The sequence below is a fragment of the Dermacentor variabilis genome, chromosome 4 (genome assembly GCF_050947875.1).
Source record: "Dermacentor variabilis isolate Ectoservices chromosome 4, ASM5094787v1, whole genome shotgun sequence".
Lineage (NCBI taxonomy): Eukaryota > Metazoa > Arthropoda > Arachnida > Ixodida > Ixodidae > Dermacentor > Dermacentor variabilis.
The window spans coordinates 4,257,647-4,271,647 of record NC_134571.1 but is presented as its reverse complement, the minus strand read 5'-3'; the positions used below and the strand labels follow the sequence as shown (position 1 = coordinate 4,271,647).

Below are 14,001 nucleotides of genomic sequence, written 5' to 3'. Positions count from 1 at the left end.
TTAATACAGACGCAATAAATCTAGGACGTATTTCGCAGGTTTAATTTGAATATCATTGCCATCACAAACGCTGCTGTTAGTGAGTACACTGAACTTGCATATTATGTCTGATACGTTTGTTGGATGCAAAAAAAAAAAACTGAATCGGAGCAACCAACGGATATCTAACGACTAGCATTCTTGTTGATAGGTGAACTTGCAACGCTGGTAAAGTAATTGTTAAACGTGTCAGGTTAAGAACACGTCTGCAACTACATTGCCATTTTCCAAAATACCTGTTGGAGGCTGATATTCAGCCATAGAGTTTCTCACTACATTACCTAGAGGGAAATCTGGCGCTGCTGCGCTGTGGTATGAATGGGAATGCCGGTATATTGTGACTTCGGATTGGCATCGTTCTCGTAGAGACAGGACACCTTGAAGACGCGCTTGGCAAATATCGTTCCGTCTGTCACAATGATTCACTTTCTACTAAAACAGCACGTGAAAAGCTGTTTTAGCTTTATTATTACGCGAAAACATGTTTTGTTTAACTGTGAGAACTTGTTATTGTGTGTACGACTACATGTTACGTAAAAAGTATCAGCGTGCCGCTAAAGTTGGAGGACAGACGACAAGGTTCGCGCTCGCTTTGAAACAGTTGGCCGTCTGTTCTTGCTTTTCTTCGCTTGGTCATGCATTGTGGGTTAGTAAAGATGCAATATGTGTGAATGGAAGCCTTTTATGAAGATTTTACTTTGAGAGCGCGTTATTTGCGCAGCCATAGTCACGTTTTAGACGAAGCCTTTTACAACACCAGCCAACACGAGCCTCGCAGACACATATACCGTCATTCCCATGACGGCACGGTGCCCCCTTAAGAAATTCCCATAGACGGTGGCGCCAGATTACCCTCTAGGTGTTATAGTGAGAAACTCTATGTATTCAGCCACACGATTCAACAAAACGTTGGCCCGCTTCCACAATTTCCGGATGCCATTTCAGCAGGATTGAAAGTACTCGAGATGATAGCGGTCTTTAGCGCGGAGCAGCTCGTTTGTTAATTGGTTCCGAAATTATTTAAGAACCTGCAGGTTATGTGGATTCCGGGTTTTAATGAACTTATTATATAATTTTATTTTAAGCTTCATTTTACGCAGCCATTCTGTCGGGATCCAGGGTATGCGGATTTTCGAACGCGAAGGTTTGGTACGAAGTGGGAAATGTTTTTGTAGCAAGCCCGAAAATTATACAGGAATGTTTCATCGATAGCAACTGCATTATCCGCAGCAAAAACATCGCCCCAGTGAATCAGACGTATTGCATTTCGGAACTGTGCAAGCTGGTGCATTGTAATTGGTTGATAAGTGAAGTTACATTTGTTTTCTCTTTTATTATTACACGCCAAAACCCCGATCTCTTTACGAGGCACGCGGTAGTGGGGAGCTCCGGAATAATTTCGACCACTTGGTTTTTTTTTACGTGCACCTCATGCAGGACATGCGTTTTGTTTTTGTTTTTTCGCCCCCGTGTAACGGCGGCTGTCGTGGTGTCGATTTGATCATTTGCCAGTGGGCTTATAGGCGCAACTACGAAGTCACAGCGCCACTAAGAACACTTTAATACAGGGAGGACAGGAGTGACACGGATAGCGCTTTTCCATGCATGTCCTGTCATCTTTGTTACCACCCGTCGTGCTTCAAGTCTGCTACTTATAGAATACCAACTAGCCCGCCCTGAATTGTGTGCACACGCGCACACGCACAAGCGCGCACGTGTCGTAAAGAACAGAAATGAAGAACAAGAAACGTACCATAAGTGAAACGGCCCTACGACCTCTAATGCTCCTATCAAACGATACATAAAGTCAATCGTCGCTTGCGAGAGCGCTCACCTGATAGCCGACCGGTTTGACTCGAGGCTTTCTTCGGAAGACGGGGGACGGACGTGATTGGTGGAAACGCTGTCCGGCTGCAGGTTGCGCATGCGCAAGCTCATGTTGGTCGGTGAACTGCGGCCGCTCGAGCAAGGCTGGCTTATGGTGTAGATGTTTCCGTTGCATTTCTCGTCGTTCAGCTGGCTCCCGATTGCAGTACGCAAGTCCGGAAGCGGTTCTCCCATGCTGCTGGGCGAACTTCCTTGCTGCGAGAAGAGCGTCCGTGTCAGGGCCGTGGCGCTCAGAGAGAGGCACCGCGGCGCGGTTGCTTTCCTGTGGAACAATGCTTTCTGGCCGGCTAGCTGGTCATGCATTCTTCGTTATGTTACAGCTTACATATAGCAAGACAGGACAGGGCCAAAGTGCTCTCCCTATTCCTTCTTGTTTTTTTTTTGAAACATGTTTTTCTACGAATTTTATCAGAAACTTGACAAAGAGTCCCAGAAGCTATGAACAGATCCTACGTAATAGGCCCAAGCCCACCAAGAACTTATGATGAACTACATGGACAGATGCTCCCAGTAAAAGGTGACCTACACGGCATCAATCATTTAGAAGTTTATTTGTAGAAAAGTCCAGCGAGAAAAGTGACGAGAAGCACCATAGTTCATTGCATCGGCACCATCATATTGCAAACAATGGGTTGCATTTCAGAAGCTGTTCTCGTTATACAGGGCGAGTTTTCGGACGCAAAACACTGGAGAAACGGATGCAAGGCCATTGTCTACGGCTACCTTCCTTTTGATGCGAAGAACAGTGCGCGCTTCTTAATGCTCCTCAAATTTCCTTAAGCACGCACAGGCGTACACATTCACTTCGCCTCTTTCCGTGAGAACCCGATATACGGGTATACCCAGAGTCGCTGCTCCCTTGAGTAGACATGCGCCGAGGTGCGTCATTTTGGGCTCCTAAGGACTTTTCACTTTCTTTTCGTTTTTTATTACTTTGCGAGCACAAGTAGATTGCTCACGTCATGATCACGAGCCTGGATTTCCGCTTCCGTGCCATGTTTTTCTATTCATTACTCAAAATACAGCATTTGTATATTATTAGAGTTACTGCATAGGCTCCACAAAGGGAGTCTGTGCAGTAAATACATCAGTTAAAGCCTGCCCTCTCACCCCGCAAAAAGCAATTCCCGCCACCTCACGGAAACTATAGCTGTTTTACCGTCATGTTCAGCGAATTTACCATAGAACTTACTCTCGTCTATGACTAAAGGAATATGCTGTCCGAAGCTGTTCGGGCATTATAAAAGAAGAGCAATATTTTCTTATCACAATGAAAATATTAGTCCCTTCTGCAGAATGTGTTTTCATAAGTGATCACGCCCTCAGGATCTCGGTACTTTCGCTGTTTAACTAAATTCGGCATTATACAAGGTGTATCAGCGAACATATTCAGATTTTTTAAACTGCCAGTGGAAGATAGCACAATTTTTTTCCATGAGCGGGTCTACTCGAAGAGGCGGACATTACCTGCACAAAAATTGAAATGCATAATCAACTAATTAAAAATTCAATAATTAGGTTCTTAACTGATTGCCTTTGGCGCATATTGCAATTAGAAGTTCCAGCGGGTGAGTCTGCAAGGTAAAAAAAAAAATTGTGTGGACGATACACGAGATATGCGCCGTCAAACTTGCGGTGAAAATGCACTGTTGTTCCACTTATTTAGATAAAAAACGTCGTTTTATTCATTGAAGCAGAAAAGTAACTGGAACGCCCATGCGTTTCCCCGCAAAGTTGGGTAGTTAATATGCCGATACTAGTGTCATCCTGGGATTTCGTTCCAAGTGGATCCGCCTCGCCAACTCTACGGCTAGAATTTATAAATTCTATCTGCCACAGACAATTCTTAAGCATTTTCGTAAGTGTTGTCTTAAACACCCGGTATACGTCAGCCCTTATATCTGCGCTTCTGAGAAGAGCAGGATTGGAAAAAACATTGCGAGGAATGGCGCAGACTCCTCGAGAAGAAAGTCTAAAAGAGCAGGACATCACAAGGAGACACTTTCAAACGTATTTCGTTTAACTGTAGCGAGGGCCTTAGGGGCATCCGCTTCGTTCTCCGGAGGTACTGAGGTTGAACCTTGGTGCCTCCACAAATAAGAAATTCGCCGTATTTTTAATGTGTGAAGTTGTCATACGGCGTGTTATACTTGGTGGGTTTCCCTGCTTGTAAGCCGGCCTCACGTACAAATTTGGCGTGATTTCGAAGGCAGTTACCGATCACCGGCGGCGATTTTGCTTCTTAGAACCTTCGAGAGGGCTCTCGAAGGACCACTGCTGCCTGGAGCTGCGTCCCCCAAACGTGAACCTGGGGTCTATTTATTTATTATTTATTATTTATTTAATAATACTGTCAGCCCATGAAGGGCCATTGCAGGAGTGGAAAATACAAACACATACAAGGATACAGTATGACAACAAAAGCAAGTAAATGAACAACTACAGACATTTCAGCAGGGACGCGAATCAGTTTAGATTCTATGCACCTTACAAACTTCCCCCCCAAAATAAGAAACAAAATGAACAGATACACCTTTGGCAAATTTATGATATACATATTAGTTAGCGGCAAAAAGAATAACGTGTAAACTTTGCAAAAATTCCTCAACGCATGAGGCCGACATGACAGAGTCGGGGAGCGTATTCCATTCGGTAATACCTCTCGGGACAAAGCTGTACTTAAAACAGTCATTTCTGACTTGAGGGGGTGTGATGTACTGGCTATGACGATGTCTGGATATTTCATCTGTCGAGATTTTGAAGAAGTTGTGTTTGTCGACAAGCAAGTGACCATTAATGATAAGGTAAATTAGTTTCAGTCGCTCATACCTGGTACTTAAGTCTAGCGGAGGTAAGTCGGCAAGTTTACAAAGTTCAGTGGGGGATTGGCAGTAGCGATACTTGTTAAATATGAACCTTGATGCTAACCTCTGGATCCTGTCAATCTTTTGTTGGTTGGATTTAGTGTAGGGATCCCATACAGCTTTAGCATACTCCAAGATAGGACGTATTAAGGATTTATAGGCTAAAATTTTAACCTCAGGTGTCGACGCACTTATATTCCGTCTTAGGCTCCAGAGCGCTTTGCTGGCCTTACCACATACAGCATCAATGTGTTGATTCCATCTGAGGTCAGAAGTGCACGCTACTCCTAGATACTTATGTTTATCGACTCTGCTAATAGTTATACTATTTATGTTGTAAGGGTAACGCAAAATTTTTTCTTTCTCGTTATGGACATAACAACAGACTTAGCTGCGTTTAGTTCCATCTGCCAGTCATCACACCACTTTTTAATTATTTGCACACTAGGCTGTAAATTGGCCTGATCATTACTATCTCGAATTTTATTATACATCACACAATCATCAGCAAACAGTCTGACAGGGACACTAATATTACTGGGCGAGTCATTTATAAAGATCAGAAATAAAAGAGGACCTAGGACACTTCCTTGCGGAACCCCGGGGCACAACACGGGAAGGGCGTGATGTGCACGCCCCGAAATCAACGTATTGTTCTCTAGAAGAAAGGTAAGATGAAAACCACTGAGTGATTGCGGGTCTCTGAAATACAGAATTAATTTTTATGATTAACTTCGGATGGGACACTTTGTCGAATGCTTTCGCAAAGTCGAGGAAGATTATGTCTGTTTGACCACGGGAGTTTAACGTTCCAGAGAGGTCATGTACAATTTCAATGAGTTGGGTGGTTGTTGAGAGCTGTTTTCGGAAACCATGCTGTCCAGGAAAAAACAAGTTGCATTTGTCCAAGTAAGAAACTAATTGTTTATTAACAATGTGCTCGAGGAGCTTAGAACACGCGCTAGTAATAGAAATTGGTCTGTAATTTGCCACTTCCGCTGTACTGCCACTTTTGTGTATAGGTATGATTTTTGAGCGTTTGCATGCTACCGGGAAGCAACCACTATCAACAGAGGACTGAAAAATATTATTTAGGTATTTAGAGTTCCATTCTGCATATCTACGTAAAAATTCATTTGGAATGCCGTCAGGACCAGGGCTCTTCTCAACATCAATATTCAGCAGAAGATTTAAAACGGCTTGTTCATTGATTTCAATGTCTGCAATGGGTGGTCTAGCAGCTGTGTAGGCTTCATGAAGTGTATGCCATTATCTTTAGTAAAAACGGATGCAAAGTAAGCATTAAAATTATCAGCTTGCATTGCAGCAGTACTGCAGGATTCTGAGGATAACGGTTTTGTGGATGGGTTGACATACCGCCAGAACTTCTGCGGCGCCTCTTTAAGGAACTTCGTAAGTGTAACATTATAAAACTTGTCTTTAGATTCTTTTATAAGACATTTCAGGTCATGGCTCATGTGTTGAATTGAGATCTTCTTATTAGGGGTTGGATTCCTCGAACAGTCCCCACGTTTTCGCCTTAATCTTCTCTTTAGATGTATAACTTCCCTTTTAATCCAAGGATTTTTCCTTTTAATTCTTTTATAGCGCTTTGGTATGTAGTTTTTAATGCAATCCATGACCGTTGCAAAGTAGTAGTCCCATAAATCATCTGTACTAGTATTAGACTCAAAGATATGAACAAAACGGTCTAAAGAACGCTCTAAAAAGTCTAACACACCAACATCATTGGCAGAGGAAAACTTGAAAAATGTTTTATGAAGAGCACATGGGTATGGTACAGGTCCTAAGCTTAGAAATGCTTGCACCATTTTATGGTCCGAAACAATCTTCTCCGCCTGTCGTAAGATTCGCGACACCAGAGGCCACATGACGGGGTTTTGTGACGCCCTCGAACTTCGTGCTTATTGTGGGCGTCCGTCGCCAGCAGGGTCGCAGTCTCACGATCTCCCCCAGCTGACAACGAGGCCCCAGAGCATCATCGACCTTTTACAGAAAGATATAGGCGTGTCATAGGAGGGATAAATAAAAGCGAAAAGGTGAAGGTATGGAGGTGTGCTGCCAAAAAATAAAAAAGAGTAAAAAAAATAAGACAATCCGGGGAGACCTAACACATCTCATGATAGTGTTTAAAAACAGCGCTAGCGACACAGGACATAGAGCGCTGGCATTCCCTTTTCCGTGTGCTCTGTCTGTAGTGCTGCTTCAAAGCGAAAGTGTTACTAACCGCGTCGAGCCGAGTTGCGCCGTTGCCAGCAATTTCACCTCCATCTTACCTCAGCTGCAGAGTAGCCTTAGCAACGCATCACGTGATTCGCCGCGCCGAGCTCCGCCGCCGCCGCTGCCTTGTCGCATGCGCTCTCCGCAGGTGGGTCATCACCTGACCACGTGACTCGCCGCGCGCTTTGCTAAGAGGAGCGCCGCGCTCACCTAGCCAGTGCGAGCTTGGCCATGGATGAGGCCGGGCCGCCTTCTGTATGCGTTCTGTGAGACACCCGGTCAACCCGCCAGAAGCATTGAATCTTACAACTGCGTCATCTGCATTTGTCCGGCCCTTCCTTCTCTAGAGAATTTTCCCTTTATAGACATTTTTTTTCTAGATGGAGATGATTGGGCTCGGTGGCACCGAAAGAATGCGGTCAAACCCTCTGCTTTTCTTTGTGAAGTTCTGTCTCCTGCGCACTGCATACTGCCTGGAGCACAACATGTTCAAGGCGGCTACGTGCAAGCATGGCGATCTCATCTGCCATCAAGCTGCTGATCAGCTTCTAATGCGCCCCATCAGACCACCTTATCATACAACGACAGCAAGCGAAGAGGGCGCCACGCAGCTTCTGCAAGTGGCGATGCCGTGCGGAACGAGTATAAAGGGCCACCATTTGGAATACGCGACCACTCGGCACGGTGGCACCGAAAGAATGCGGTCAAACCCTCTGCTTTTCTTTGTGCAGGTGAGAAAGGATTACGGCAAGTGTTACCGTTCAAGCGATCATTTTCTACTAGAGCTGCCGTGCCCACGGCTGTGTTGCTGACTTGATGTTTTTTGCCTCCGGAAGTTGCTGCTTTTAGGAGGGGACATTGAAACTAACCCCGGGCCCGAAGTTGCTCAAATCTTGAAACAACCTAAGGAAATCGCAGCTGATATTAAGGATATCAAAGAAAACCGCCTAGTAGATATTGAAGAAAAGGTAGACGCTTTCTCGAAACTTGAAGGCAAGGTCATTTTATGCCAAAACAGGCTTCTCATATTAACGAAGTTGTTCTGACCCTTCAAAAGAAAATAGACGAATTGGGGAACCACAGTAGAAGACATAATTTGATTATTTTTGGCCTAGCAGAATCAGAGAGGGAAAACGGCGAACCACTGGAAACAGCCGTAAATAAAGGTGTCTTCCAAGAACTTCTCAAACTGAACCCGATAGCTATTCAACGAATACATAGATTAGGTCGTCCCTCCAAGAATAAGAAACGACCTGTCATCCTGAGATTGTTCGATACGAGAGACGAAGCACTAATTTTTAAAGAATGCCACAACCTGAAGAACACTACTACATCAATAAGAGAAGACTATTCGCGAAAACTTCGAGAAGCTAGAAGGAAGCTGTGGGCAAGTGCGAAAAAAAACCGCGAGAAGGGTTATAAAGTTTCCTTAGCTTTTGAAAAATTATGCATCAATAGGACAGATTATATTTGGTGCGAAGAAAAAAATGAAAGAATTCCTGTTAAAGAACGACGCACAAAAACCACACCGCCCAACGACCCGCCGTTACGCGCAAGCTCAGAAATAGGCGCGAGAATCACCGATGATCCGGGCAATGTTTCAGAACTTTCATGTTTAGAAATCTTCAAACCTGCCATCCACAGAAATTCAGTTTCAGCCAACGATAAAAGTCTGCGTATTGTGAATTTTAATGCTCGTAGCGTTGTGAACAAGACAGATTCCATAGAAATTCACTTGCTACAACACGATCCGCACATCGCAGTCATAACGCAAATCTTGTTGCGCAGCGATATAACAAATGAACTTGTTTTTTCACCCCATTACAATGTATTTCTTAAGGATAGACTGCGCACAGGCGGAGGTATAGCCGTTCTAGTTAATGATCAAATCGGTGCCACGCTTATCGGTGATACTCCTGAACTAGAGTACCTATGCCTCAGGTTATCGTGCTAGGGTCAATGCTTTGTGCTGTTCGCATATTATAGGCCACCTGATGCTACACCGGATTACTTGAGTAAACTTAAAGAGCACATGTCTCTCTACTAAATAAGAAAATGTTTCTGATCGGTGATCTTAATTTGCCTGGTGCCAATTGGGAGCTCCTCCAAGCAAACAATAAGGCTGATGCAAATGCTAACATTATTTTTGGCATAAATGCTAGCACATGATCTTATTCAAGTGGTTAACGAACCTACGCGTGTGCAAGGGTCATCATGTTCTATGTTAGATGGTATTTTTTAAGCAGAACCTCTTCCGAGCATACTGTGTCAATCGAAGATGGCTTATCTGACCATTACCTTATTGCACTTTCCTTGCCCATTGTCAAAACTACTGTTCCTAAAACTGCCAATACCAAATCTTTTAAAGATTACACCAGAGCGGATGACGCCAGCATAGTTGACTACGTGGAAACTTGCCTTGCGCGCTTTGCAGATAGTGGTAGTGATGTGACCACACTTTGGACCGTGTTTACTACAATGTGCAGGCCATTGCATTGATACTTTCATACCCACTAAAACTAAGAAAGTCAATAAAAGTACACCTTCGATGACGCGTGGAATATTACAACTAAAGCGCAAAATCAAACGAATAAAAGAGCAGCATCCACGCACTATCGTTATCACGGAGCTCCAACAAAAAAGGTGTCATGCGCCGTGCGCGATTAAAAAATTTTTAATTTTTCCACAACATTGCCCAACCTTATAAAAAACGCACCGGATAACTTTTGGGGATACCTTGGCAATAGCAAGAAGACTATTACAGAAATTGCAGTTAATGGAACATTTCTTAACGACTTGAATGCCATCGCACAATATTTTAACTATTATTTTCATAGCTTATTCTCCAGAGCACGATCAGGCCCATCTTTGAGTTCTGCAGTGTTTGAAGAGCATGAGGCGAACTTTATATCTTACCATTTCATTGTGTCTATGTTACTCAATTTAAACACCAAAACAACTCCTGGCCCTGACAACCTCCCGAATGTGTTTCTTTGGCGATATGCCGAAACTGTAATTTCTTAGTTGTATTATTCAGAGCATCTTTGTTGTGCGCGAAAGTGCCTGAGATTGGAAGATGGCTCGTGTTGTTCGGGTGTTTAAGAAAGGCGATCGATTTTTGCTCGACAATTACCGCCCCATATCATTAACGTCATCTTGCTGCAAATTTTTCGAGTACACAATCGCAACTCGCATTAATGAATTTTTAGATGAACACTCCATACTAACAAGTGCTCAACATGGCTTCAGAAAAGGTTGTTCCACTACCACACAATTAGTAACAATAATTGATTCAATTGCCAAAGCTTTGGATGCCAACGGTCAAATCGATGCAGTGTTTTTGGACTTCAGTAAAGCATTCGATAGGGTAAATCATAAAAAGCTAATTTGAAAATTAGGGACATTAACCTTCCGGACATCAAAATTACCTGGATTACGAACTATCTGGATAATCAACAACAGTATGTTTCAATTGACGATTACACCTAGGGATATCTTCACTTCACTTATTCACTTCAGCTGTTCCCCAGGGCAGTGTCCTGGGTCCATTGCTCTTTCTTTTATATATTAATGACATTCTTACCGTCGTCAAACCGGGAACATAAATAAGGCTGTTTGCAGATGACTGCGTTGTATTTCGTGCTATTAAGTCCGTGGATGATCAGAAGGAACTTAACTCTAGCTGGAATAATATATTCTTGTGGTGAGAAGAATGGGACATGACTGCAAACATAGATAAAACTGTCTCTCTTCGCATAACGCACAAAAAGAATCCCCTGGAGTACACGTATCAAATGGGATCTGTTTCATTAAAGCAAGTTGAGACTTACAAGTACCTCGGCGTAGCGTTCACTAACAAATTTTCTTGGAACCTTCACATTGACAACACATGTTCTTCTGCTTTTCGGAAGCTAACCTATCTGCGACACAAACTAAGAAATGCCCCCTCACACCTTAAGCTACTTACTCACTTACCTAACCTATATCCGGCCAAAACTTGAATAAGCTTGCGATGCATGGGATCCCTATACTAAAGCCAATGTTAACAAACTTGAGAGCATACAGAGAAAATCTGTTCGTTTTATTTATTCCAAGTTCAAAAGTTCGGATTCGCCGTCAGAGTTGATGTTAACTAACGACATTCCTTCGCTTGAACAAAGAAGACAGAAACACAGGTTAGATTTCTTACGTAATCTAATTAATCACAAATTGGCTCTGGACCCTTCACTATATGTAAGTCATCTCTTCACTAGGTATACACGACACCATCGTCCGGATACACTGACACCTATCTATGCTAGGGCAGAATGCTATAAGTTTTCCTTCTTTCCCTGGACTATTTCTGAATGGAATTCGCATCCCGCCCCTTACAACATGTGACTGTGTTTTATGTAAGTTTTCATTGTCTTTTTTTGTTTTTGCATAGAAGGTGTTCTCCTTGCCGTTGAATGAGCAAGGCAAGTCCTCGACTCTGAAACTCCCTTGCCTTTGATGTGCCCTTGCCTTTCATGAGCAATTCCCTTGCCTTTATTTACATCGTTCTGTTTGCACCAGGAATTGATTTAGGTATTGTGTTTTGATCTTTTTCACTAAGTGTTTCTGTGAGCAATATATCATTGTAAAGTCTATATACTTTATGAGTGTATACGAACGTATCTTGTATATGTCTTGTACTCAATGCCTGCCCGTCCTGCAAGGACCACAATGGACCACAAAAATGGACTAGAAAAATGGTCTGCAGTATGTACTAAATTAATATATATATAACTATTACTGACCCAGCCATTTACGCATTTATTATGTGAATGTTTAATTGTTACAATAGCCTTGTTACAGTTGTTACAGAATCCGTGAGTCCTCTCATCAATCATCAACATGTAACTTGTCTCATGCTATCGTGTGTAAATGGCTCGCCAGTGGGATAAGCGTTATTTCTTGCCTAACGTAGGATTGTTACGTAAACTAGCAAGCATTTATTGTGCATGAAAATGCTATGTTTTGTGCCTGGAAGCAGTTCAGAGGGCTATGTCACCCCTGCGAAATGCAGTTTTCACGCTTCACGCTACGATTCTTCACACCTGTCAGCAGCCAAAATTGGCCTGTCCGCGCCGGAGTGAAGGTCCGCGCAAGGCTACGCTTCTTGTCAGCCGCACAAACTGGCATGACCACGCCCGAGATCGGTGTCAGCGTGCGTACTTTCCCTGTTTGTGTCCAGTGTGCGTTTCCGACCGGGCTCGCCGATAGGGGCTCAGCGATACTTTCGGCGCACCGAAAGGGACGCCAGCTCACCGATAACATCGGCGCATCGAAAGGGGCAACCATCACACCGACGCCGGGATTGTTCTCCTGAAGTCATCTGTCTCCAGACGCCGGACTGGTGGAAACCATGAACGACGCAGGCATAAAAAGCGGATCCAGACGGCGGAGGAAGAGAAGGACGCTCAGAAACGGTGTGACCCGGACATGCTAAGACGCTATCATAGTGCGCTCCGATATTTAGAGCCGTTTTGTAATTTCAACCATGTACATTTCTGAATATATTCCTTTTTTTCTTCATTCTCTTATACGCGACTCGGAACTCCCGGCTCCTGGTACGGCAGCATCGATAGAAACTTCGTTGGCCGCACGGACTCCCGACTTCACAACAGTGGTAGTCAGCGGTGAAATTGACCTCACGGAACTTGGGATCATAACAGTGTTTGCATTAAATTACCACCCTTTATGCGCTGCAAGTATCTTTATCAGCTTTAAATATCAGTACTGCTAGTGCCTTCAATGGCAGTAAAACATGAAAAGTTTACGTCCTTGTAAGCTGTCTCTTTTTGTTATGTAATTACAACTACGTATTAACTGATCAGCAAGTATAGTTGCCATGTACGAACCGGTGCGCATACAGAATAAATTGCTAAATTTACTTTCATGTTAAGAAGGAAACAGCAGAGTGCAGGAAGCGGTCTTGTAAAGCAAATCTAATGCATGAAATAAAAGAAAGTAAATGAAAGGCGCAATACATTAGCACGAGCAAGCCGTTTATATTTACTTCGTTCTTCTGGTTATGCGTGTCATCTCGTGCTTATTCTATTTTGCAGCACGTTTACGTTCGTCATCTCACATTTAATTAAATACCTACGCTCACAAAAGTGCGCGCTGAAGGTGTGCCTGAAACAGGCCCGTAAGTGCGGACCATTGCGGTGACAAACCTGCAAGCACAGAAGCGAATGAACAAAATCTGCGTATTTACAGCACACAAACGCGTTTTCTGAGTGGCGAGTCACTACAGTATGATCTTGCAGTTACGCAGTGTATTATAGGAGCCTAATTATCGCAATGCTGTCTAATACAGACCAAATATCAAGCGCACAGCAGACGCCTGCCGCTTTGGCGCAGCTTGCACATCGGGGAAAGCCCACGGGTGCGAAAAAGCCGCGCGGTGGCGTGGCATTTCTCCGGAAAAGCTTCATCCTCCCAGTATTCTAAGTCACCCTAGCATGGGTTGATATAATCATGGAACGTAGGCGCAGGGTCGGACCATAAGTGGGCATAAGCGTCTCATCCGCGCACCTGCAAGCACTTGTCGCGTACGGGGAGAGGGCGTGAGCGTCCGAAGGAAGAGTAGGCGCCACTGGTGCACATACGCACGCACACACACGGCATGACTTCCAACGGTCGTGTCTCAGCGACTCGTCGGCGTCTCCCTAAAGCCGAGAAGCCTTTCCGGCCCTTTGGCACCGTCTGCAAAGGTCTTCCCATGCTTGATTTTGAATGTCTGCGCTCGGCTAACAGTTGCCACACAAGCGAAGCGTAACATTAGCTATAGTGGAAAATGAAGGTCCAAGCTGAACACTTTCTGAGAACGTATTCTTAAAAAACCTGTACCGGGATATTGGTTGAATAATCTGATCGCATCATCGTGCAACCTGTCATTGTATATTTCTTGATTTCTAATGTTTACTCATACCAAGCGAACTGC

General features: G+C 43.9%; 1 protein-coding gene across 2 annotated transcripts in view; it reads right to left on the bottom strand.

The window, feature by feature from the left end:
- The window catches only part of LOC142578588 (proton channel OtopLc-like), a 163,334-nt gene that overhangs the window by 61,813 nt on the left and 87,520 nt on the right, over positions 1 to 14,001 (bottom strand). For both annotated transcript variants that reach the window (XM_075687978.1, XM_075687979.1), the window contains one exon: positions 1,874 to 2,121. In XM_075687978.1, the coding sequence (XP_075544093.1) occupies positions 1,874 to 2,121 (248 nt within the window). The remainder of the gene's footprint in view (positions 1 to 1,873; positions 2,122 to 14,001) is intronic.